Source organism: Balaenoptera borealis (genome assembly GCF_965194805.1).
Source record: "Balaenoptera borealis genome assembly, chromosome: 1".
NCBI classification, from domain to species: Eukaryota; Metazoa; Chordata; class Mammalia; order Artiodactyla; family Balaenopteridae; genus Balaenoptera; species Balaenoptera borealis.
In genome coordinates this window covers 7,251,596-7,278,428 of record NC_138860.1, presented here as the reverse complement: position 1 = coordinate 7,278,428, position 26,833 = coordinate 7,251,596, and the positions used below count along the sequence as shown (strand labels likewise).

Genomic DNA, 26,833 nt, shown 5'->3' with positions numbered 1-26,833 from the left:
TTCTATGTCAGTACCATGTGGTTTTGATTCCTTTGGCTTTGTAATGTGTTTTGAAGTCAGGAAGAGAGAAGCTTCCATCTTTGCTCTTTGTTCTTAATATTGTTTTGTCTATTTAGAGTCCTTAATGGCTTCATATGTATTTTAGGATATTTTTTTTCCATTTCTATGAAAATGACATTAGGATTTTGATAGGTGTTGCATTGAACTTATACTTAGTTTTGGGTAGTGTAGAAATGTCAACAATAGTGTCTCCAGTCTATGAATATGGCATGTCATTTCAATTATTTTTGCTTTGTTTAATTCTTTCAACAGCGGTTTGTAGTTTTAAGTGTACAAGTCATTTACTTTCTAAGGGCATTTTGTCCCTTCTTTCCTTGGGTTTTTCAGAGTCAGTGGTGGGAAGGATGGGCTCATGAAGAAAGTGAAGTGTGCCTACCTCTCCTCTGCACCTGCTCTCTGATTATGTCTAGCACAGGTGCACTGGGCCATACTCTTCACCTCTCCCCTCAAGTGGAACACCTGCTGGGAATTCCTCTAGGACCTGGGTGTTGACATTGCTGTTTCAGTGTCCACAAAGACTCATGAGTGCCTGGCACATGTGCATGAGACCAGGAAACACCTACAAGTGGATCATCAGATCAGGGCAGCAAGCTACTCTGCAGTAGGGAACAACCAGGGGAGGGGTGGTAACAGCTTCCATATATAAATATATATATATAGAGAGAGAGAGAGAGAGAGAGTTGCACATTGCAGTGTGATAACCACTAGCCAGATGTACCTGTTTATAGTTAATTTAATTCCATTGATGATTCACTCAATCTATTAAAATAAAATAAAATATCCAATTACTCAGTCACACCAGTCACATTTACAAGTCTTATCCATAAGACTTGTAAATTCATGTTTGTGTTTCTACAGAATGGATCGTGCAGAGCATTTGAGGCAGTGACGAGGAAGATGATACAGGTAGGAAACAACACTCAGGTAGGATCTAACGGGAGAGGGTTCCTGGAGCTTTAGGGTTATACCTACTCCTTTGGAGACTGAGGAAGGTGGGTATGAAATCAGGAAGAAAGAAATATATGTAGAGTTTTCATTTGTTCCTTTCATATTTTAATGATACAGTAGAGAAATTGTGTCCTTGGACTTGGATTCTCCTCTGTTTCTCATCACCTTTTCTTGATTTGCTCTTCAAAAAGTATCTTTAACACAAGAGCTGCTCTTTCTTGCACTTGTCACTGCCTAATATGGAAGCTTGGTTTCTGGTTGGTACCTGGAGGGTATTTTGCACAAGGGATTTTGGTTTCATTTTTAAATTCATGTATGATGGCCATATCCTAGTGGGAACAAAGCTCTCATAGTCACTTGACACTGGAGAACAAGTTCTTATAGTGAGTGTCAGGTGGTGAATGAGACTTGGAACTCTCTCCCTCTACACTTTCAGGACTTGTGGCTTCACGTTACTTTTGTCCTCACTGTTTATTCCTCATGGAAAGGGCGCTCCCAGAGGTGGATGAGTCACAGAACACATGCTCTGGGATCACTGCATGTACTCAGTCTCTTCCTCTCAGCCTCAGCACCTCCCCCAGGCTGATGTGCTGAAGGTGCTTCCATTTGAGAGGGGTTCATGTCCAGCTGCCCCTAGCGACCCTCCATGGCCAGCAGGGATTCTAGAGGACTGTGTGAAGGGGCTGCTGGGCTTGCTTCACACACTTGCTCTCACAGCCCTGCTAACTTGGTCTCCTGGATTGACCAGGCCCAGGACAGAGACTCAGGGCAGCAGGACCCAGGGTCACTGCTCTTCTTACAACCCACTGCTCCATCCAGGCAGCCCTGACCCTGCTCCCCGCATCCTAGTTGTGCTCACCCTAAGGTCTTCCCAGGTCTCATCCCTCCCCATCTTTCCAACTCTCAGGGCAAACCTGGGCAGATACCATGTATTTATGGAGGGCCACTGTTGCATCATTCTGGCTCAGTGAAATTGGACATGTTACTTTCCCTCTGATTGTGTTTTCATCCTCTGGGAAACTTATGGTGGTGTGAACATTAATTATCTCCCAGGTACCTAAGGTTACCCCAGGCAATAGGAGAGTTCCTACTTTGTGGATTTTTTTTGTCCTTCCCTCCCCCAGGGCCCAACACACTGTCAGTCCCATGCCAGGTACTCCCTGGGATGGATGGATTGGTTGATTAAACAATCAACTGATTGGAGATGGTGGCAATGTGCCCACTTTGGAGAACTCTAGGATTAGTGGTGGTACAAGGAGGAAGGAAAGGAGCAGTAATTAGGGGAGAGAAACGAGGAAGGAAGTAGTGAGGAAGCAGAGGGAGCAGGAGCAAGGCAAGGTCATGGGCAGAACTGCATGGAGACAGTGAGTGCCTGTAGGAGGAACAGGGTGACACGGGCCTCATTCCTGGTCACACGTAGGGAAGGTGAGGGTGGCAACCTTATGTTGGGGGTCAGAGACCCACTCCTTCATTGCAGAGGTGGAACCATTGAGGCCCTGAGAGGTCCGTGGAGATGAGGACACAGAGGTCTTGAGGTCATATCCCAACTCTAAATCTCCCCTTTCCTTTCCCACGGCCACCCCAACATGGCTGCTGCCCTTGGACCCCAGAATACTACATGGCAGATGACGAAGATTCTGACAAGGAGAGCAACCAGCTGATGGTAATTTCTTTCCTCTTTCAAGTCTTTTTTTAAATTTTCTTTTTCAGATCCATAGACTCTTCCTTGTAACCCTTCCCCATCTCCTCTTTCCCTCTTTTTATGATTGTCGTTCTGGAGGACCTGGTCTCATCCAGGCTCTGGGGGTCCTGGGATCTTATATTAGATCTATGAACTCTTTCTGCAGGCCTCCTTCCTCACTTTCTTAGCATGTCCCTGTCTCCTGACCAGAGGTCTGCACCATTGAATCTGTCTTTGTCACCGCAAGTGGCCTGAGCAGGAGATGGGGCTCGAGTCAGCAGGTCTGGGCCCACCCAGCTGGAGGGGCCCACTGTGAAGTCTGGCTCTGCCCTGAGCTACCCCATATGGTTGTTTTCCTGCCCTGGGTGGCCTTGGACCTGCTTGACTCTTCTCTGCCTATTCTCTTCCTTCCAGATGTCAATAATTATTGTTTCTTATAGTTCTAAAGGTTGAAAGTTCAAGATCAAGTGCAGCAAGGTCAGGTTCCGGTGAATGCCCTCTTACTGGTTTACCCATGGCCATCTTCTCATTTATCCTCACATGACGAAAAGAAAGAAAATCTAGCTCTGTTCCTCTTTTTATAAGGACACTAATGTCACCATGGGGACTCTACTCTCATGCCCTAATTACCTCCCAAAGTCCCCACCTCCTTGGGCCATCCCACTGAAGGTTAGGGTTTCAATATATAAATTTGGGAGGGGGGGACACAAAGATGCAGTCCATAACAGTAATAGATCATGCTTTTTATAGTCAACAGGACTTAGAATGTTCAAGGTGCTATGTCTTTAACAGAGTGATGTTCCCTAAGTTGGCCTTATTTCATTGTTTTTACATGATTTACCCTGTTTAATTATTATAAATAGTCACCAACTTTTATAAACAGTTGTTGAATCCACTATAGGAAACATTTCAAAAAACCGATATGTTGCTTGGTCAAAGAAATACAAATCTACTTAGCAAATTGGAGCTATGTTAAAACTCAGTTAATTTTCCACCATTGAAATCATGAATAGGACATTACAAATTTATTTTAACCACAAATTCATTTAATGCTCTTTAACTAACGTTTATTGAATATGCCCCTTTTTTCTCAGCAAACACCTACAAGTTCATTATCTGATAAATAGACACATCGTGAATCTAATCTGTTCAAATGAATGAATCATTGATGTACCATCATTATCACTTCCAAAATGTTCTGAGCTTTTTATTTGAGATATAAATTACCACATGTGCTTTACAAAACACTCAGCTGACTTTATGAATATATCAGGATAATTATGACTATGTATTATTTCTGGGGAAAAAGTTGTATCATTATCCTAAAAAATTCATTAGCCCATTTTGACATATACCTTTAGAAATATTCAAAATTGTTTAATAGAAAAGTTTTGTCTTGAAGCACCTGTAGTTATTTTCCTAATTAGTAAAATAGTTTCTTAAAGGAGTATTTAGCCCTTAATATGAATATTAATCATAATATTCTTCCTCCTTAACTTTCTCACAGCCAAAAATAACAAATAAAAATATTTGAATTACTGATTTTTGAAAATAAAATAAATGTCTTCATGATGTAAGTAAAAGTAACTGATAAAAAGACAGTGACAAATTGGAAATAGACTTGCAATACGAGGCAAAAATATTAATTTCTGTGAGGAGAAAAACCGAATTTATAGGACACTAAGAATACAACCGGACATTAGACATGAAAACTTAACTTTGTTTATAATAAGATTAAATCTTACACTTTAAATTGTTTTATCTAGAAAAGTGTGGGGAGGAAGAGTAGAAATGGGTGGAGATTGTAATAGGGGCGGGGCAGGCGTCCAACCCCTATCATCGCGAGATCCTCAGCGTGAGAAGCTTTAGTGCAAGACCCTTAGCGCAGCGGTTAGAGGTCCTCCTCTACCTGGCCGTGGCCCTCATGGCAGAGTGCAGTGAGAGGAAGACTGCAGCCTCCTCCCCGGGTCCCTCCAGGCCTTTCGGCCTCTGGCAGCCGGGTGAGCTGGGGACAGGCTGAGGGCCGTGTCCCGCGGAGCTCCAGAGCCCTCGGCACGGCCGCCCACCCGCCAGGCCCAGGCCTCGAAGCGGCACCACCCCATCCCTCTCCTGCCGTCCCTGCCTCGGCGACCTAATGGCGGCGGCGGTCCCCATGGGTCGTGGTGCACAGAGGCCTCAGCACCTGGAGAACACGGACACTGTCATCCAGGTAAGAGCTTCAGCCAGCTTCAGACTCTCTGCTCAAGTTTCACAACTTGCTCCAGCTTTGATCAGCTGCCCACCCACCCCAGGAGGTGGCCAGAGGTCAGGGTTCAGCTGCAAGGACTTTGCACATCATTACTGCAGGTCCGCCGCTGTGGTTGGGCTGTTCTCCAAGAAGGGCAATTGCTGGGAGCTGGGAATTCACCTGACTGGTATTTGCTACAAATGATTCTCTCCAGTTTAAAGGAAAAGGCTGAGGGCCGGCGGGGTCCTGGGCGCCTGGCTCCCTCAGTGATGAAGGCTGGGCAGGGTCTGGGGACCTGGCCTGGAGGGCACCGCCACCTGAGATCTGCTTCTTCAAGCAGGCCTGGGCACCGGTGGGAGGACCCAGACTGGTTGCTGGACGGACACTCCCGGCCAGGGTCACCAGCCTGCACACGGACCCCCTCCTCTTGGCCGGGACCTGGACCCTGGAGGGCAAGAGTTGAGCCTTGGGACCTTGCCCTTTCTTGTCAGTCCAGAGAGTAACATTTGTTTTGATGGAGGCTTACAGGAACATCGTGACCTGACCATGACCTGACCTCAAGAAAAAAAGGATCTGACCTTAGAAGTTTGAGGCAACTAACCACACCTCTCCCTAACCTTTCCCATGGAAGGGCTTTGCTGAAAGCTTTTGGGGAGTTCAGGGTTTTTTAAGGCATGAGCCGCCAGTCTCCTTGCCTGGCCCTGCAATAAACCTTTCTCTGCTCCTCTGCTCCAAACTCGACATTTTGGTATTGTTTGGCCTCACTGTGTGTCAGGCACATGGACTTGCGTTCAGCAACAGGATGATATTTCAGTCAAGAATAGAACCTCTTTTTATTCTCAACATGTTAGCCTTGTCCGTCTTCACCCTGAAATGTTCACTATCATCTATATTTGGGGGGCAGATCATTTTCTCCCATATAAATTATTTTCTTAATCAGAGAGTAAATTGTGCGCCTGAGATTCAATTTTGGAAATAAAATGTTTACTCTGAAGAGCCAAACTTGTCCTTGGAAACACACTTTCTAGACAGCAGCAGTTGGACCCATCCCGTGCAGAGTCCAGTTCACCCTGAAAGTTCTGTGGTGACCTGTCAGTATGGTAATATGATAAACATCTTGGCATTCTGTTCCAGCTGCCATTCTGTGAACTGAGAGGTTCACATACGGTGACAGGTGAGAAGCTCTCACCTTCAGTCCTTGAGAGTTTGAAAATGGGCAATCTGAATTGTTCTGGAGGTAGGTTCATATTCATCCTCTGAAGGCTGTTCCTTCAAATGGGCTGGTTAACTTTTACTGATATATGTTCCTCATCTTTTTTTTTTTTCTTTTTTCATTTCTACCACATCTATCTACAGAGTTATAAATATATTTTATAGTTATATTACTTAATTTATATTTTTGATTCTTCTGTCAAGCCAGCTGCCTTAAATATTTTCCTAAATTTAGAAAAACATACTATCTCCAAATGCCAATTTTGTACACACTCTACCAGAGAACAGATAAAGGGAACTCACTCATTATGCTTTTACTGAAGCAGGAGAATCTTCATATCTCCTCAGCAATGGTCATTATAGGAGGAAAGGGGAATTACAGCTCAACTCTTCTAAATGTAGCTGTCAAAATCTGAAACCAAATATTCAAGGTCTAAATCCAGAAAGTTTTATAAAGGAAAGAAACTGGGATTCACTGGTTGGATTTCCATGGGTTGCTGTGGACAAGATCACTGGCTGTTTGGCGGCTACCAGGGAGTTTGGTGAGAAGGGCCAGTGCCATCACATTAGTGGAATGAACATTTGGTCACTGAGGGAAGGAGGGTCTGTCTGGTGATTCTCAAGGAGAATCCTGGGGTGGGGTCTGCAGCCTCTGAGTATGGAGATGACTTTCAAAAACAATGTGGGATTCTATTGCCTTCCACTACAGGGTCTAGAAAATGATCAGTTTATAGAGCTGGAATTTTAGTGAGGAAGGACTTGAACGCTTGCCCATTCTTAGCAAGCCCTTGGTCCAGGCTGCTCGAATGGGTGCTCAGATCAATTGTCAGTGAGACTTTGAGCATCACAGATTTAATTAAGCCACCAAAGTCCAGCACAGATGGCCACCTCCCCAGTTAATTCATGATAACTACTCATCCAGGCTTGGTCAATTGAAGGGAAGCTGATTCTTGGTAGATCCGTCCTGTGGCCTTTTGTTTAGAAGGTTCTGAGCTCTGAGCCAGCCTAGCAGCCTATCACACTACTGGTCACTCAGCATGGTGCGCTGGTAGTTGTGAAGGACGCTTGTGAGATAGTTGACAATATGAAGAGGCTGGGGAGAATGGACACAGTTGGAATTCCTGTGGTCCTTCAGAGGGGCTTTGTTCGGCAGAAACTGTTGTATTTTGGATGAGGGATTGAAATATAGAGACGAAAAGTAGGGTGAGGATTTGGGTTCTTTTCTAGGCTCAGGCAGCTCCTCCAGGGCGTCAGCTCTCACCCACAGAACACTTGGGGCAGGAGAATTAGAGAGAGTGAGGGGAACTCCTGGTTCGGGGCTCCAGGGCAGGATCTCTGTGCCCTGGGCAGGCCTCAGCGGTGCAGGTGTCTTTGTCCTCAGGGAACCAACCCATTCCTGTCCGAGATCCATCATTCATCTTGGTTGTGACTCTTGGACAGTCACTTATCTCTCTAAATTTCCACACCCTCCACCATAACATATGGGTTACAGCCCCCACTTTGCCCCCCCTTTCACCACCAACAGGGCTGGGTGTCAGACGTGATAATGGATATTCTCCATGAGCTGTAAAGCATTGTTCCCATGAAAAAGCTGAAGAGTAAGCTTGCATTCCCCCCTTTAGTTGGAGCCATCAAATCCCTTCTCTGCTTTCAACAACTATGAAATGTCCAGCTTATTCTTGCCTCATTCAGCACTGAACACTTATAGAGCATTTGTGAAGCACCGGTCCTTTATTCTTCTAACATTTAACCTGTATTCAATCATTTTTGGCCACATGACATTAATGCTAAAAGTAGGCCATATTAACATTTCTACATCTCAGAACAGGGAACTGAGGCAAAGAGGGATCTACATATCTTTCCCAAGTACATGCTTCTTCTATACGGGATTTGAACCCGGTCCATCAGTCATGGTCCCAATGGTTTGCTGAGTTTCTAGACGTTCTCAGTTAAATAAAGATATTTGCCCACAAAACCTGTCTGTTGGGTGTTTTCATTGCACACCAAACTGCAAGGTCTTCCTAAGTCCAACTTTGATTCAGGAGGCTCTGCTGGGCAGCTGGTGAGGAAAGGGACCAAAGGATTGAACTGTGAATAAATTATTGCTAATTTCCCCATGGTCTTCTGCCAGCAAGACATCAATAGTTGTCTCTATTGTAATGCATTTCCCAGGATGCTGCTTCCAGGATGCGAAAAGAGGAAACACTCACTGGAGGTCAAGAATATCAACCCCTGGCTGGGTGAAAAGGATCCACATCTGGCCACGCTTTAGGGTGCACCCTATAAATGACCCAGCTGAAGGTACTGTGGAAAATTTCTCATTAGGTTCACTCAAGAATAATTATTCTAGTTTATTCAGTGCCTCATATTTAAGAAAAAACTATGAAATATTAAGCAGTATTCTTCTTTTATTTCATGTGTTCAAATTGAAACTTACTAAGCCAGCTGGTACTGTTTTAACCATGGAAGTAAACATGCATTTGATATTCAACATTTGGTTCATGTTTAAGAGTGAAGATGGTCTCTAGTTATGGTTTAGACATTAGCTGGTTTTTGAACGTTAGCAACAAAACATCCCTCCCTGAAACCATGTTTGGAGATTTCTTTAAATTATTAGACATTATTTAGAACAGGATTATATTGACATAAAAGTTGTACAGGCAATACAGAAAATTCCTGTATCCTATCACTCCAGTTTCAGCTATTAATAATATATAACATATGTGAGGTACATTTGCTACAATTAGTGAAACAATATAAGTATATTTTTATTAATTAAAAGTCCATAGTTCACCTAAGAGTCACACCTTGTGTTGTTATATTCAATGATATTTGAAATATGCACAATATTATTTGTCACCATTATGGTGCCATACAGAAATCTGTACACTAATGTTCATAGTATCATTATTCTTAGTAGCCAAAAGATAGAAACAATCCAAAGTCCATCATGTGATGAATGGATAAATAAAATGTGATATATACACAGAATGGAATAATTTTCAACCATAAAAAGGAATTAAATATTGAATTATGCTACAAAATGAATGATCCAAATAATATAAAAAATATATTATTGTTAGTGAAATAAGGCAGGCACAGAAAGACAAATATTATATGATTCCACTTGTATGAGGTACCTAGTGTAGGCAAACTCACAGACACCGGAAGTAGAAATTACCAAGGCCAGGAGGCAGGGGTAAGGTGGATTATGATTTAATGGGTACAGAGGTTATGTTGAAATGATGAAAAAGATTAAGATGTAGATTGTGTTGATGGGTACACAGCATTGTGAAAGTAAGAAATGCTACTGAACTGTATACTTAAAAATTATGAAAAGCATAAATATTATGTATATTTCATCACAATAAAATAAGTCAAAAATCCAACAGAATGGATGATGAACGAAGGAGCAACATATTTGATTATAAGGAAGCTGAAATAGTCTTGTAACATTTCAAGAAGAAGGGGGATTTGGAGGGACTTGAAAATGGGCAGAGGAGCCATGGGACCCTATACGGAAACATAGTGCGATGTTAGTGTTTAAGCTTTTTCAGACTGACACTATCAAATTGATTCCCTGTAGGTTCCCTACAGCTAGAAAGCTAAAGGCCCTCTTCCTCATTTCTGAAATGTCCCTCCCCTTTGCCTTCCTCCACCCGCCAGGGAGGTTTGTCCAAGAGCAGCTCAGTCCACGCTCATTAACCACCTGCATCCATACCCTCCCACCCTGCGTCCACATTAACGAGGCTCTCTGAGTAATTCCTGAGCCGCAACACCAATGTCCTGACACTTACTCTGTGTCCTCCTAGAGCCCCCTGAGGACCTGCTGGAGGAACTGCCCAATGTGAGGACAGAGGACGAGGCTCCGTCTACCTCCAGGGTAAGCTCCCCTTATTTATCAGAGATGAAAAGTTTGCTTCATTTCTTTCTTTTCCAGTTGATTTCAGATATGAAGATCTATAATGTTCAAGACAGCTGATGTATACAATTTTGCTTGGTTGGATGAATGTTGATTGAAGGTCTTTCCCAACAGATTTGAGGTCTTTCCTCAAAAGGCCATTTACAAAATGACAACATCAGTTAGAAACTGTATAGTCGGACACACTTTCCTCAGCAGAAAATTTCCCTCCTTGAAATAGAATTTTGTATTTGCTTCTCAAAATGGATCTGAGAGATCTTCCAGGAAAAGCTCCAGCCTTTCCCACAGCTGTCTTCTCTGTTTTCTTTTGGGGCCATTGACTCAACAACAGTTTCCCATTTGGTTTTCTGAGGACAAAAAAGAGATGAAATACCTGTGTCCACAGAGCACAGGATGCTGAGATTCTCACACTGTTTTCTATTCTCTAATCACAGGTGGATGGGACAGCAGACGAAAACGGTATGTATTCAGAGACCACCCCTCTGCTAAGGAACAATCTAGATGATGAAGAAGGTGGGACTCTCTTGCTGGCTTTGGTTGGAGAGAGACCCTGATTCAGGGTCCCTACAGGAATGAGGGCTGGGGGTGTAGAGCTAGAGACTGATTTCCCAGTAAAGAGCCATGCCCAAGTTCTGTGGTTCTGGAAGTAACTGCATCATTTAGATGATGTGGGTTTGTGTGTATCAGGGTTGGGGTGGGGTCCATGTGTGAGACTATGTGGTGTGATTGTGAACCTGCATGTGTGAGTGTGTGTGTTTTCTCAGGAGAGATTTCCCTCTTACACAGCACAATTCACCTATCAACTTTCTAAACAAATTCATCACCACTGCACACTGTCTGTACATCACCTTGTTCTTCCCTCAACACAGCTGTTCCGCAGATTTGGTTAATATTCCTTTTCCTCAGAAGGAGATGGGGCAGAGGCAAATGTTCTAAGCTCTTGACCTCCTACGTGGAAAAGCCAAACTGAGAGCCCAGGGGTGGGTCCCAGTGTGGATGCTCTGGATCCCTGACCTGCACTTACCACTCAGCCAAGGGATCCTCAGTCATGGAGCAAGGGCGTCCCTGCATCCGTGTCCATGGCTGGAAGTACTAGCATCTCCAGAGGTCCAGACCTTGCCCATCAGGTGGCCTTAGTAGTCACAGAACCCAGGGCAGCTATGGGTGGACTTACCAGTTGACTTTGGCACAGTCATTAGTGTGAAATTCACCTCAGGACCTGCATTCTCCTGGTCAGCTCACAGATTCTGAGAGGTGTGAGACCCCATGTATACGGTACAGGTCATATCTGTCAGTGCTGGTGTCATTGCTTAAACAAGGCCAAAAGCAGATAAGAATCAGGGAGATATTTTATTGCATTGGATAACATTACCATAAGCCTTAGAATTGGTCAACTCCTGTAGCCCACACCCAAGGACTCAAAGTGGAACCTGATTGTTAGCCTGTACAAATCTCCTGCACAGCTGGGTTAGAGACAGGCTGTGCTCAGTCCGTGCTCCCTCTTCAGAATGAAGTGTCCCACTTATGGAACAGCTCCCTAGAGTATGGACAGCCACTGACTCAGTGGACATACGTACATTGTATAGAAAACAAAGACTGGGAGAAAAATATGATTGATAGTGGCTGTATCTAAATGGTAGGATTTCAGTTTTGTCAAATCTTGTATATTGATTTTCTTTAAGACAAGTGATTAGTGAATAAATATAGCATATTTTGTCTAGGATTGAATTCAGTTCTTTAATAGAGGTTGCTGTTAATCAAGTATAAAATATTATACAATAGAAGACATGATAAATACAGTAGCTGGAATTGTGGATGCTGGGGGAAGAGTGATCTGGGAAAACTCAAGAGACAGTGGCAATTTAGCAGAAGCTCAAAACAGGCAAGATGGGTCATGGGTCTCTGTCATTGAAACAGAGCATGCATTTTAGTGTTTACCATGTTTTAGACCGACTCTTCCCTTTTGATTAGGCTCCCCTTAGCTAGAAAGCCAAAGCTCTGTTTTCATTTCCTTCCTCTCGTCCTTTGCCTTCCTTCATCCCCCAAAGAGGACAGCCCAACACCAGCTCAGCCCACACTTAGTAACCTCCCACATCCATACACACCACCCCACGTCCTCTTCGAGAAGAAAACCCCTGAGTAATTCCTGAGCAGAATCGCCAGTGTCCTGACAGTTACTCTGTGTCCCTCCAGCTCTCCCTGAGGATGTGGCGGATGACCTGCATTGCGATAGGACAGAAGAAGAGGCTCTGTGTATTCCCAAGGTAAGCTGGAGTTTGTCTGGTCTGAGATACAAATATTGCTTTATTTCTCTTTCAATAGAATTAAGTTACGAATATTTGAGGGTATTCCTTCCAGATACATACAGTTCCCTTGGTTAGGAGTATGTGGAGTGAGAGTCTATTTCCAACTCATGGTGCCTGATTCCACAGGACATTAAAATTGATAGCATCCATTACAGCCTGTAGAGTACGGAGCTCTCTCTCCTGCAGCAATTTTTCCTCTAGGAAAAGAATTCTGTAATTTCCAACCTAAATGGACTTGGAAGTTCCATCCTCCAACCAAAGTTCTTGCCTTTCAGCCTGAGTAGGTTTGCTCTGATAGCCCTTGCTGGGTTCCCTGGACCACTGTTTCTTATCAGGTTTTCTACTGTCACCAAATGAACAAAAGACCTGAGCATCACTGTGATCTTATCCTCATCGTGTTTTCTCTTCTGTAATTGCAGGCGGCCTTCACAGAATGTGAAAACGGTATGTATTCTGGAATCAGTCCCTTGGGGAGGAAAAACTTTGAAGATGAGAAAGTGGGACGTTCTTGCTGGTTTTAGTGTAGAGGCCAAACTGATTCCAAATTTGTGCTGGGAATGAGAGTAGGGGTCCTGGTGATAGAAAGTGATTTACAAGTAATGTGACCAATTGCTGTAGTCCCAGGAAGAAGCTGTATTACAGTTAGGTGGTGTAGGTTTGTGTGCATGGGACTGGGTGTGTCTGTATGTGAGATGAGTGGTATGCTTCTGTGTGTGTATGTGAACTTTTTGTGTTGTGTTTCCCTCGATTTATGTTCCCCTAAACATCACTGTTACTGTGCCAACTTTCTAAAAAATATTCCCATCACCATTGCATCATGAATGAGTATGGAGATAAAAGTAAATAAACTATACACTTTCAATGTGTGCATTGATTTTATACCAAGTGAACCTCATTTAACCTGGAAAACAAATCCTGTCACCACCCAGGCAAATGTTTACTGGATTCTTTTTTTTTTTTTTTTTGGCTGCGTTGGGTCTTCGTTGCAGTGCGCGGGCTTCTCATTGCGGTGGCTTCTCTTGTTGTGGAGCACGGGCTCTAGGTGCACGGGCTTCAGTAGTTGTGGCGCACGGGCTTAGTTGCTCCACGGCTGGATTCTTAATGAACAAAGCTGGGTTTCAGAATCCCTACTACTGGGTCAATTACAACTTCACTTAATAATCTCATCTCATCTCTTAGTAGGTCTCATAGCATTCTGAATGGTCATGATACATCTCTCTGCCACTTCCCTCATTCTAACTGTTTCCTATTAAAGCCTTGGGATGAGTCCTCCCCCCTCACCTGAAGCACCTAGTGCTGGGCGAGCATCCGGGAGTAGATAGAGGATATTCACTCCACCTTTCTCCTTTGAGGCTAATATTCACCATCAGATTCTGTGCTAAGAAAACGAAATGTCCTTCTCCTGTGGAAAGTCTGTCTTCCATCACTTGTGCCGGCCCTGTTTGTGTGTGCTGGGCAAGAAACACTGCATACAATGAAGACAGAACCAAGAGACCTACCCCAGGGATTGAGCTCAGGGTGGGCACTGGCTCCCTTCCCAGGAGGGCGGAGAGGAGGTTGTGCTTTGCAAGGTGGGACAGAGAAACCAATCAGTGTGACAAGAGCATCTCCACTCATGTTGCTGTGCAAACCGCCAGATGAAGTAGGTTCTTGGTATTTTCTGAAGGCTTTTGCAGGAAAACAAGTCTGGGAGTAAAGTCAATTAAAACATGGAAAGTTATACTTAATTTTTTTTTCGATAGTGAGTCCTTTGAGAAATACATACTTTAGTAGAATATGATTGCCTTATATGTGTCAATATTTTCCCCACCAAAGAAAAAACTGAAAATGCTTGATTGTAAAATGTCACTTGTTTACCTGAGAAACTGTCTATGAGTAAAGTTGTTCTAGAAATCCTCCATTCCTAGATCGTAGTTTCCTGATGGTGCTGAGGGGAACCCTGGTGTGTGATTCAGTGCCTGCTACTCACAGGGAGGCTCTAAGAACTCAGAGACCCGCCCAGTGGCCCCCACGTGTGAGGACAGGACTGGAGCCTCGGGCTGGACTTGAAGAGGGAAATGCTTTAGAGAAGTGGAAGGAGATACAGGAAGGGCACCTGAGCCATGGGGGTGTCAGGGGTGGTTGGTTTAGAGATCAAGGAAAAGTATACACCTGAGCGCAGCCTGGCCCGCACTTAGGATGCTACTGGGGCTTCTGGTTGAATGGGGAAGAGAAAGGACATCCCCCTCTTGCTGGAGTGAACTCTGGAGAGATGTCTTCTTTAAAGCCTGGGGTGATGAGCTTCTCTCCCATTATCTCCTGATACCTGTGTACATTCGAGACCCTTCCTCCTTTCTTCTTTCCCTCTGTTGACTCCCTTTCCTTATTTTTCTTCTTTTTTCCACTTTGTATTTATTTTACATATGTATATTTTATTGTTGTAAAAGTACACATACAATGAAATCCAACATCTTAATAAGTTTTGAAGTGTCCAGTCAGTCCTGTTGACTACATGCACCTTGTTGTACAGCATGTGTCTAGAACTTTTCCATTTTGCAAATAACACATTATAACCATTGAACAGAGACTTCCCATGTCAACCTCCTGCCAGCTCTTGGAACCACCCTTCTACTCTCTACTTCTCGGAGTTTTCTTTCAGTTTTTGACCTTCTGTGACTGGCTTATTTCACTCTTACAAATATCCTCCAAGTACAATCGTTTTGCTGCAAATGGCAGGATTTCCTTCTTTTTCAAAGACTGAATGACATTCCATTGTATGTATACACCACATTTTCTTATTAATTCATCTTCCCATGGACACTGGGCAGTTTTCCTATGTTGTCTATTGTGTATAATGCTGCAATGGACATGAGACTGTAGATATCTCTGGGACATTCTTGTTTTATCTCCTTTGTATATAAACGTAAATGAGCGATTGCTGGATTTTATGATAGTTCTCTTAATTTTTTGGGGACCTCCATTCTGTTTTCCATAATGGCTACACCATTTTACATTACTACAGGGTACAAAACAGGGTACAGAATTTCCACTTCTTCACATCCTTGCCAACATCCATTAATTTTCTTTTTATAATACACATCCTAACAGGTGTGAGTGATATCTCCTTGTGGCTTGATTTCCATTTCCCTGATGCTTAGTGATGTTGAGCAACTTTTCATATGTAGATTGACCACTTGTATGTCTTTATGGAGAAATGTCTAGTGAAGCTTTTTACCCATTTTTAAACTCAGTTATTTGCCCGCTGTTTTTTTTTTTGAAATTGACTTGTAGTAGTTTCTTATATATTCTGGATATTGGCCCCTTATTCAGATACAAGGTTTACACATATTTCCTCCCATCCTATAGGTTGCCTTTTCATTGTGTTGATTGTTGAAGAGACTATCCTTTCTTCACTTGGTAATCTTAGAACCTTGGCAAAGATCAGTTGGCCATATATATGTGCGTTTATTTGGGGTCTCTCTATTGTATTTCATTGGTCTATCTCACTGTCCTGATGCCAGTAGCAGACTGTTTTGACTGCTGTGGCATTGTTATGTGTTTTGAGTTCAGGAAGTGTGAATCTCCATCATTGCTCTTTGCTCTCAAGACTGTTTTATCTACTTGGGGGGGTTCCATATGTATTTTAGGATTCTGTCCACCTCTATAATAACGACATCAAATTTTGTGGGTTGTTGCAATATATGTGTGCATCACTTTATGTAGTATAGAAATGTCAACAGTATTTAATAATCCAGTCTATGAACATGGTATGCCATTCCAATTACTTGTCTCTTCTTTAATTTCTTTCAGCAATGTCCTGTAGTTTTCAGTATACAAATCTTTCACCTGCTAAGGGGCCTTTTCCACTGCCTTCCTCAAGTCTTCTTGAGTCAGGGGTGAGAAGGATGGACTCATGAAGAGAGTGAAATCCCTCCCTCCCCTCTGCACCTGCTCTCTGATTATGTCTAGTACAGGTGTACTGGGCCATGCCCTTCACCTCTGTCTACAAGTGGGCCCCTTGCTGGGAATTCCTCTTGGATCTGAGTGTTGACCGTACTATTTCAGTGTCCACAAGGACTCTCCCAATGCCTGGCATGGGCCCAAGAGCCCAAGATACACCTACATACGAATGATCAGATCAGGCCATCAAAATTTCTGCAGTAAAGAACAACCAGGGGAAGGGTGGCTGGTTGCCTCTTCTCATCTTTGGATTTCTTAGAGCTGAGCTTTCCTGTGTGGTAACCACTAACCAAATGTGCCTATTTATAATTAATTTAGTTCAAACAATAATTAACTAATTCTATTAAAAAAATGCAAAAAACACACAATTGCTTGGTCACACTAGCCATGTTTCAAGTGTGTCTGTAACATCTGGAATTTCAGGTTGCTAAGATTGAAGGTGAAAGCTATAAATGGGTCTATAGAAGTGAGGGGTCGAAAGGTGATTTTCTCAGCATCTCTCCCTCATTTGAAATTTTCAGCTGTGATCAATGTCTTACTGAAGGACTCTGTCTGCACAGAGCACAGGGGAGGTCTGAGAACCTGGAGGGAAGACCAGGGTGATGCTGTGTGAGCCAGCAAGTCGAGTAGGAGAAATGGGTGGGTCAACTTGTATAATAACTTTATGCTCATGGTTGTGTTTGTACAGAATGGATCGTGGAGAGCATACATGGCAGTGATGCTGATGACGATTCAGGTAGGGAACGACTCTCAGGTCGGATGTAAAGCGAGATGATTCCTAGAACACTTGGGTTCCACCTGCTTCTTTGGAGACTAAGGAAGGTGAATATGAAATCAGGAAGAAGAATGAAATACGTGTAGAATTCTGATTTGTTCCTTCCATATTTTAATGATATAATAGAGTTATTGTGTCCATGTCCTTTGACTGTACTGTGCTTATAGTCATCTTTTCTTGCTTTGCCATTCAGAAGTTTTCTTTCTCACAAGACTACTCTTTCATTGCTTTTTCACTGCCAAATATGAAAGCTTGGTTTCTGTTTGGTATCTGGAGGGTATTTTGTAGAAGGGATTTTGGTTTCATTTTTACATTCATGTACGATGGCCATATCCTAGTGGGAACAAAACTCTCACAGTCACTTGACACTGGAGAACAAGTTCTTATAGTGAGTGTCAGGTGGTGGATGAGAGTTGAACTCTCTCCCTCTACACTTTCAGGACTTGTAGCTTCACCTTACTTTTGTCCTCACTGTTTAGTCCTCATGGATAGGGCGCTCCCAGAGGTGGATGAGTCACAGAACACATGCTCTGGGATCACTGCATGTGCTCAGTCTCCTCATTTCAGCCTCAGCACCTCCCCCAGGCTGATGTGCTGAAGGTGCTTCCATTTGAGAGGGGTCCACGTCCAGCTGCCCCTAGAGACCCTCCATGGCTGGCAGGGATTCTAGAGGACTGTGTGAAGGGGCTGCCTGGCTTGCTTCATACACTTGCTCTCACAGCCCTGCTAACCTGGTCTCCTGGGATTGACCAGGCCCAGGACAGAGACTCAGGGCAGCAGGACCCAGGGTCACTGCTCTTCTTACAACCCACTGCTCCATCCAGACAGCCCTGCCCCTGCTCCCCACACCCCAGTCCTGCCTACCCTCTGACCTTTCCTCAGGCCTGCCTTGGTCTTATCCTTCCCAGTCCTTCCAAGGCTGGGGTAAACCCTGGCAGGTGCTGTGTGTTTATGAGGCTTCCTCTGCTGTAGAACTTTTGTTTCAGTATTCCAGACTAAGGGAATTTGGACAAGCTACTTTTAGCTCTAATATTGCTTTCATCCTCTCTAAGGGGCTAAGAGACTTATGGAGTTGTTTTGAAGATTAAGTATCTCCCAGTACCTAAGGTTAGCTCAGGCACAGGACACTTACTTGTTATGTGAAGTTGGTTGCATATCTAGGCTATTGTGGAAAACGCTGCAATGAACCTAAGTTCATCTCATTGTGATACTGATTTAATTTCCTTAGTATATATACCCAGAACTGTGATTGCTGAATCATATGATATTTCTGTTTATAATTTTATAAGGAACCCCCATACTCTTTTTCATAATAGCTGCACCATTTTACATTCCCACCAGCAGTGTACAAAGTTGCCAATTCCCCACATCTTGGCCTTAAACTGTTAATTTTTTTTCTTTATAATACACAGCCTAACAGGTGTGAGGTGTTGATTTGCATTGCCCTGATGATTAGTGAGGTTGAGAGCCTTTTCCTATATCTGTTAGCCATTTGTATGTCTTCTTCAGGAAATGTCTTATTTAAGTCTTTGCACATTTCTGAACCCAGTTATTTACCCTTTTTAATTTTTTAACTTATTTTGCATTTGAGTTGTAGTTTTTTCTTATATGTTTTGGACATTAGATCCTTTTCTGATACATGTTTGTAAGCTTTCTGTAAGTTATATTTTCATCCTATTGACTGTTGAAAAAACTATACTTTCCCTATTTGTTGTCTTAGAACCTTGGTGGATTTCATTTGGCCATGTATCTATGAGTTTTCTTGGGGGTTATTTATTCTGGTCTTTAGGGCTATGTATCTGTGTCTATGTCAGTACCATACAGTTTTGATTCCTGTGTCTTTGTAATGTGTTTTGAAGTCAGGAAGTGAGAAGCCTCCATTTATGTTCTTTGTTCTCAGGATTGTTTTGTCTGTTTGGAGTCCTTAGTGGTTCCATATGTATTTTAGGATCTTTTTTTTCCATTTCTTTGAAAATGACATTGGGATTTTGATAGGTATTACAATGAATTTATACTTAGCTTTGGGTAGTGTAGAAATGTCAACAATAATAAGTCTCCAGTCTATGAATATGATATGTCATTTCAATTATTTGTTCCTTGTTTAATTCTTTCAGCAGTGGTTTGTAGTTTTCAGTGTACAGGCCATTTACCTTCTAAGGGCATTTTGTCCCTTCCTTCCCTGGGTGTTTCAGAGTCAGTGGTGAGAAGGATGGCCTCATGAAGTGAGTGAATGTCCCTTCCTCCCTTCTGCACCTGCTCACTGATTATATCTAGCACAGGTGCACTGGGCCATGCTCATTACCTCTCCCCTCAAGTGGAACACCTGTCGGGAATTCCTCTAGGATCTGGGTGTTGAAATTACTGTTTCAGTGTCCCCAAGGTCTCATGAGTGCCTGGCAAGTGTGCATGAGCCTAGGAAACACCTACAAATGAATCATCAAATCAGGCCAGCAAACTACTCTGCAGAAGGTGTTGGGCTGTACCTCTCAGGCCTGCAAGCCCTGTACTTGCTCAGCCTCGGGGCTAAAGAAAGAGCCCGGAGTCAGGGACAGAGACATTAATGGTTTAATAGATGGGAGATCTTTCACGTCAGAAGCAAAGTGGTCCTGGAGAGACATCCCACTGTAGACAGATGATGGCAGGCAGAACGCAGCAGCAGCAGTAGCAGCATTCTTCACTCTGGGTGGAATAGGGAGGTTACCATTTGTAGGGGGAATATTCAGCAGATGGGCTCATCAGTTACCCGGGAAACCAGCAGAGGGACACATCCCTCTTACGCCCTTGGGCTAAGTACCTTCACGGGGCAGAGGTTTTTCCTTTGGTAAACTGTCAGCAGACAGCCATCTTGAATGGGTAGACCATACAGAAGGGAATCACCAGGGGAGGGGTGGTAACATCCTCCATGTGTATATATATATGGAGAGAGAGAGAGAGAAAGATGTGTATTACAGTGTGGTAGCCACTAGCTAGATGTGCCTGTTATAATTTATTTAATTCAATCAATGATTAACTCAATGTATTAAAATAAAACAAAATATCCAATTACTCAGTCACACTAGTCCCATTTTAAATGTATCCATAAGACTTGTAAATTCACGTTTGTGTTTCTACAGAATGGAATTTGGAGAGCATTTGTGGCAGTGTTGTGGAAGAGGATACAGGTAGGAACAACACTTAGGTAGGCTCTAATGGCAGAGGGTTCCTGGAACTTTAGGGTTATATCTCCTGCTTTGGAGACTGAGGAAGGTGGATATGAAATCAGGAAGAAGAATAAAATATGTGTAGAGTTCTGCCTTGTTTTTTTCATATTTTGATGATACAATAGAGAGAAATTGTGTCCTTAGACGTGACTGTGCTCTATAATCACCTTTTCTTGATTTGCTCCTCAAAAATGATCTTTTCCACATGAGCTGCTCTTTCTTGCGCTTGTCACTGCCTAATATGGAAGCTTGGTTTCTGGTTAGCAACATCTAGGGTATTGTGCACGGGAAGCTTTGTTTTCTTTTGCGTGTTGACCTATGATGGACAGAACCTGTGGGTCAAAACTGTCATGGGCCCTTGAAACTGGAGACCAAGTTCTTCTAGAAAGTGTCGGGTGGTGGATGAGAAGTGAACTCTCTCCCTCTGCACTTTCAGGACTTGTGGCTTCACCTCGTGTTTTGTCCTCACTGTTTGTTCCTCATGTAAAGGACAGCCCCAGAGGTGGATGAGTCACAGAACACGTGCTCTGGGATCACTGCATGTGCTCAGTCTCCTTGAGTTCATCTCAGCCTCTGCACTTCCCCAAGGCTGATGTGCTGACATGCTTCCATTTGAGAGGGGTCCACGTCCAGCTGCCCCTAGAGACCCTCCATGGGCGGCAAAAATTCTAGAGGACTGTGTGAAGGGGCTGCTGGGCTTCTTCACACACTTGCTGTCAGAGCCCTGCTGACCTGGTCTCCTGGGGTTGACCAGGCCCAGGACAGAGACTCAGGGCAGCAGGACTCGGGGTCACTGCACCTCTCAGAACCCACTGCTCCATCCAGACAGCCCTGCCCCCGCTCCCCCCGCCCCAGTCCTGCCCAGCCTGTGACCTTTCCTCACACCTTATCAGGTCTCATTCATACCAGTCCTTCTAAATCTCAGGGTAATTCCCGGCAGGTACATTTATGGAGGACCCTTGTTGCAATTTTCTGGCTAAACGAAATTGGACATGTTAGTTTCCCTCTGATTGTGTTTTCATCCTCTGGGAAACTTACGGTGGTGTGAGCATAAATTATCTCCCAGGTACCTAAGGTTACCCCAGGCAATAGGAGAGTTCCTACTTTGTGGATTTTTTTTGTCCTTCCCTCCCCCAGGGCCCAACACACTGTCAGTCCCATGCCAGGTACTCCCTGGGATGGATGGATTGGTTGATTAAACAATCAACTGATTGGAGATGGTGGCAATGTGCCCACTTTGGAGAACTCTAGGATTAGTGGTGGTACAAGGAGGAAGGAAAGGAGCAGTAATTAGGGGAGAGAAACGAGGAAGGAAGTAGTGAGGAAGCAGAGGGAGCAGGAGCAAGGCAAGGTCATGGGCAGAACTGCATGGAGACAGTGAGTGCCTGTAGGAGGAACAGGGTGACACGGGCCTCATTCCTGGTCACACGTAGGGAAGGTAAGGGCGGCAACCTTATGTTGGGGGTCAGAGACCCACTCCTTCATTGCAGAGGTGGAACCATTGAGGCCCTGGGAGGTCCGTGGAGATGAGGGCACAGGGGTCTCGAGGTCACATCCCAACTCTAAATCTCCCCTTTCCTTTCCCACGGCCACCCCAACATGGCTGCTGCCCTTGGACCCCAGAACACTACATGGCAGATGACGAAGATTCTGACAAGGAGAGCAACCAGCTGATGGTAATTTCTTTCCTCTTTCAAGTCTTTTTTTAAATTTTCTTTTTCAGATCCATAGACTCTTCCTTGTAACCCTTCCCCATCTCCTCTTTCCCTCTTTTTATGATTGTCGTTCTGGAGGACCTGGTCTCATCCAGGCTCTGGGGGTCCTGGGATCTTATATTAGATCTATGAACTCTCTCGGCAGGCCTCCTCCCACACTTTCTTAGCATGTCCCTGTCTCCTGACCAGAGGTCTGCACCATTGAATCTGTCTTTGTCACCATGAGTGGCCTGAGCAGGAGATGGGGCTCGAGTCAGCAGGTCTGGGCCCACCCAGATGGAGGGGCCCACGGCGAAGTCTGGCTCTGCCCTGAGCTACCCTATATGGTTATTCTCCTGCCCTGGGTGGCCTTGGACCTGCCTGACTCTTCTCTTCCTATTCTCCTCCTTCCAGATGTCAATAATTATTGTTTCTCATAGTTCTAAAGGTTGAAAGTTCAAGATCAAGTGCAGCAAGGTCAGGTTCTGGTGAATGCCCTCTTACTGGTTTACCCATGGCCATCTTCTCATTTATCCTCACATGACAAAAAGAAAGAAAAGTCTAGCTCTGTTCCTCTTTTTATAAGGACACTAATGTCACCATGGGGACTCTACTCTCATGCCCTAATTACCTCCCAAAGTCCCCACCTCCTTGGACCATCCCACTGAAGGTTAGGGTTTCAATATATAAATTTGGGAGGGGGGACACAAAGATGCAGTCCATAACAGTAATAGATCATGCTTTTTATAGTCAGCAGGACTTAGAATGTTCAAGGTACTATGTCTTTAACAGAGTGATGTTCCCTAAGTTGGCCTTATTTCATTGTTTTTACATGATTTACCCTGTTTAATTATTATAAATTGTCACCAACTTTTATAAACAGTTGTTGAATCCACTATAGGAAACATTTCAAAAAACCGATATGTTGCTTGGTCAAAGAAATACAAATCTACTTAGCAAATTGGAGCTATGTTAAAACTCAGTTAATTTTCCACCGTTGAAATCATGAATAGGACATTACAAATTTATTTGAATAACAAATCCATCTAATGCTCTTTAACTTACGTTTATTGAATATGCCCCTGTTTTCTCAGCAAACACCTACAAGTTCATTATCTGATAAATAGACACATCGTGTATCTAATCTGTTCAAATGAATGAATCATTGATGTACCATCATTATCACTTCCAAAATGTTCTGAGCTTTTTATTTGAGATATAAATTACCACATGTGCTTTACAAAACACTCAGCTGACTTTATGAATATATCAGGATAATTATGACTATGTATTATTTCTGGGAAAAAGTTGTATCATTATCCTAAAAAGTTAATTAGCCCATTTTGACATATACCTTTAGAAATATTCAAAATTGTTTAATAGAAGTTTTGTCTTGAAGCACCTGTAGTTATTTTCCTAATTAGTAAAATTGTTTCTTAAAGGAGTATTTAGCCCTTAATATGAATATTAGTCATAATATTCTTCCTCCTTACCTTTCCCACAGCCAAAAATAACAAATAAAAATATTTGAATTACTGATTTTTGAAAATAAAATAGATGTCTTCATGATATAAGTAAAAGTAACTGATAAAAAGACAGTGACAAATTGGAAATAGACTTGCAATACGAGGCAAAAATATTAATTTCTGTGAGGAGAAAAACCGAATTTATAGGACACTAAGAATACAACTAGACATTAGACATGAAAACTTAACTTTGTTATAATAAGATTAAATCTTACACTTTAAATTGTTTTATCTAGAAAAGTGTGGGGAGGAAGAGTAGAAATGGATGGAGATTGTAATAGGGGCGGGGCAGGCGTCCAACCCCTATAATTGCGAGATCCTCAGCGTGAGAAGCTTTAGTGCAAGACCCTTAGCGCAGCGGTTAGAGGTCCTCCTCTACCTGGCCGTGGCCCTCATGGCAGAGTGCAGTGAGAGGAAGACTGCAGCCTCCTCCCCGGGTCCCTCCAGGCCTTTCGGCCTCTGGCAGCCGGGTGAGCTGGGGACAGGCTGAGGGCCGTGTCCCGCGGAGCTCCAGAGCCCTCGGCACGGCCGCCCACCCGCCAGGCCCAGGCCTCGAAGCGGCACCACCCCATCCCTCTCCTGCCGTCCCTGCCTCGGCGACCTAATGGCGGCGGCGGTCCCCATGGGTCGTGGTGCACAGAGGCCTCAGCACCTGGAGAACACGGACACTGTCATCCAGGTAAGAGCTTCAGCCAGCTTCAGACTCTCTGCTCAAGTTTCACAACTTGCTCCAGCTTTGATCAGCTGCCCACCCACCCCAGGAGGTGGCCAGAGGTCAGGGTTCAGCTGCAAGGACTTTGCACATCATTACTGCAGGTCCGCCGCTGTGGTTGGGCTGTTCTCCAAGAAGGGCAATTGCTGGGAGCTGGGAATTCACCTGACTGGTATTTGCTACAAATGATTCTCTCCAGTTTAAAGGAAAAGCCTGAGGGCTGGCAGGGTCCTGGGCGCCTGGCTCCCTCAGTGATGAAGGCTGGGCAGGGTCTGGGGACCTGGCCTGGAGGGCACCGCCACCTGAGATCTGCTTCTTCAAGCAGGCCTGGGCACCGGTGGGAGGACCCAGACTGGTTGCTGGACGGACACTCCCGGCCAGGGTCACCAGCCTGCACACGGACCCCCTCCTCTTGGCCGGGACCTGGACCCTGGAGGGCAAGAGTTGAGCCTTGGGACCTTGCCCTTTCTTGTCAGTCCAGAGAGTAACATTTGTTTTGATGGAGGCTTACAGGAACATCGTGACCTGACCATGACCTGACCTCAAGAAAAAAGGATCTGACCTTAGAAGTTTGAAGCAACTAACCACACCCCTCCCTAACCTTTCCCATGAAAGGGCTTTGCTGAAAGCTTTTGGGGAGTTCAGGGTTTTTTAAGGCATGAGCCGCCAGTCTCCTTGCCTGGCCCTGCAATAAACCTTTCTCTGCTCCTCTGCTCCAAACTCGACATTTTGGTATTGTTTGGCCTCACTGTGTATCAGGCGCATGGACTTGCATTCAGCAACAGGATGATATTTCAGTCAAGAATAGAACCTCTTTTTATTCTCAACGTGTTAGCCTTGTCCGTCTCCACCCTGAAATGTTCACTATCAACTGTATTTGGGGGGCAGATCATTTTCTCCCATATAAATTATTTTCTTAATCAGAGAGTAAATTGTGCGCCTGAGATTCAATTTTGGAAATAAAATGTTTGCTCTGAAGAGCCAAACTTGTTCTTGGAAACACACTTTCTAGACAGCAGCAGTTGGACCCATCCCGTGCAGAGTCCAGTTCACTGTGAAAGTTTTATGGTGACCTGTCAGTATGTTAATATGATGCACATCTTGGCATTCCGTTCCAACTGCCACTCTGTGAACTGAGAGGTTCACATAGGGTGACAGGTGAGAAGCTCTCACCTGTCACCCCTTGAGAGTTTGAAAATGGGCAACCTGAATTGTTTTGGAGGTAGGTTCATATTCATCCTCTGAAGGCTGTTCCTTCAAATGGGCTGGTTAACTTTTACTGATATATGTTCCTCATCTTTTTTTTTTTCTTTTTTCATTTCTACCACATTTATCTACAGAGTTATAAGTATGTTTTATAGTTTGTTATATTACTTAATATATATTTTTGATTCTTCTGTCAGCTTTGATTCTTCTTAAGCCAGCTGCCTTAAATATTTTCCTAAATTTAGAAAAACATACTATCTCCAAATGCCAATTTTGTACACACTCTACCAGAGAACAGATAAAGGGAACTCACTCATTATGCTTTTACTGAAGCAGGAGAATCTTCATATCTCCTCAGCAATGGTCATTATAGGAGGAAAGGGGAATTACAGCTCAACTCTTCTAAATGTAACTGTCAAAATCTGAAACCAAATATTCAAGGTCTAAATCCAGAAATTTTTTTTTTTTTAATATTTATTTATTTATGGCTGTGCTGGGTCTTCGTTTCTGTGCGAGGGCTTTCTCCAGTTGCGGCGAGTGGGGGCCACGCTTCATCGCAGTGTGCGGGCCTCTCACTGTCGCGGCCTCTCTTGTTGTGGAGCACAGGCTCCAGATGCGCAGGCTCAGCAGCTGTGGCTCACGGGCCTAGTTGCTCCGCGGCATGTGGGATCTTCCCAGACCAGGGCTCGAACCCGTGTCCCCTGCACCGGCAGGCAGACTCTCAACCACTACGCCACCAGGGAAGCCCCTCCAGCAAGTTTTATAAAGGAAAGAAGCTGGGATTCACTGGTTGGATTTCCATGGGTTGCTGTGGACAAGATCACTGGCTGATTGGCGGCTGCCAGGGAGTTTGGTGAGAAGGGCCAGTGCCATCACATTAGTGGAATGAACATTTGGTCACTGAGGGAAGGAGGGTCTGTCTGGTGATTCTCAAGGAGAATCCCGGGGTGGGGTCTGCAGCCTCTGAGTATGGAGATGACTTTCAAAATCAATGTGGGATTCTATTGCCTTCCACTACAGGGTCTAGAAAATGATCAGTTTATAGAGCTGGAATTTTAGTGAGGAAAGACTTGAACGCTTGCCCATTCTTAGCAAGCCCTTGGTCCAGGCTGCTCGAATGGGTGCTCAGATCAATTGTCAGTGAGACTTTGAGCATCACAGACTTAATTAAGCCACCAAAGTCCAGCACAGATGGCCACCTCCCCAGTTAATTCATGATAACTACTCATCCAGGCTTGGTCAATTGAAGGGAAGCTGATTCTTGGTAGAGCCGTCATGTGGCCTTTTGTTTAGAAGGTTCTGAGCTCCAAGCCAGCCTAGCAGCCTAACAGACCACTGGTCACTCAGCATGGTGAGCTGGTCGTTGTGAAGGATGCTTGTGAGATAGTTGACAATATGAAGAGGCTGGGGAGAATGGACACAGTT

At 44.1% G+C, this 26,833-nt stretch overlaps 1 protein-coding gene and 1 long non-coding RNA gene across 2 annotated transcripts; both read left to right on the top strand.

The window, feature by feature from the left end:
* The first annotated feature begins 6,945 nt into the window (after positions 1 to 6,945).
* LOC309606350 (uncharacterized protein) lies at positions 6,946 to 11,129 on the top strand. The gene is made up of 3 exons (XM_082343352.1): positions 6,946 to 8,429; positions 9,941 to 10,011; positions 10,485 to 11,129. The coding sequence occupies exons 1-3, from the start codon at positions 8,288 to 8,290 to the stop codon at positions 10,602 to 10,604; spliced, it is 333 nt and encodes a 110-aa protein (XP_082199478.1). The 5' UTR covers positions 6,946 to 8,287; the 3' UTR covers positions 10,605 to 11,129.
* An 834-nt stretch (positions 11,130 to 11,963) lies between these two features.
* On the top strand, positions 11,964 to 23,674 carry LOC309634166. Its single transcript, XR_014247882.1, has 5 exons — positions 11,964 to 12,314; positions 12,776 to 12,800; positions 16,984 to 17,031; positions 20,184 to 20,231; positions 21,894 to 23,674. It is a non-coding gene; the product is annotated as an uncharacterized lncRNA (long non-coding RNA).
* The last annotated feature ends 3,159 nt before the right edge of the window (positions 23,675 to 26,833 follow it).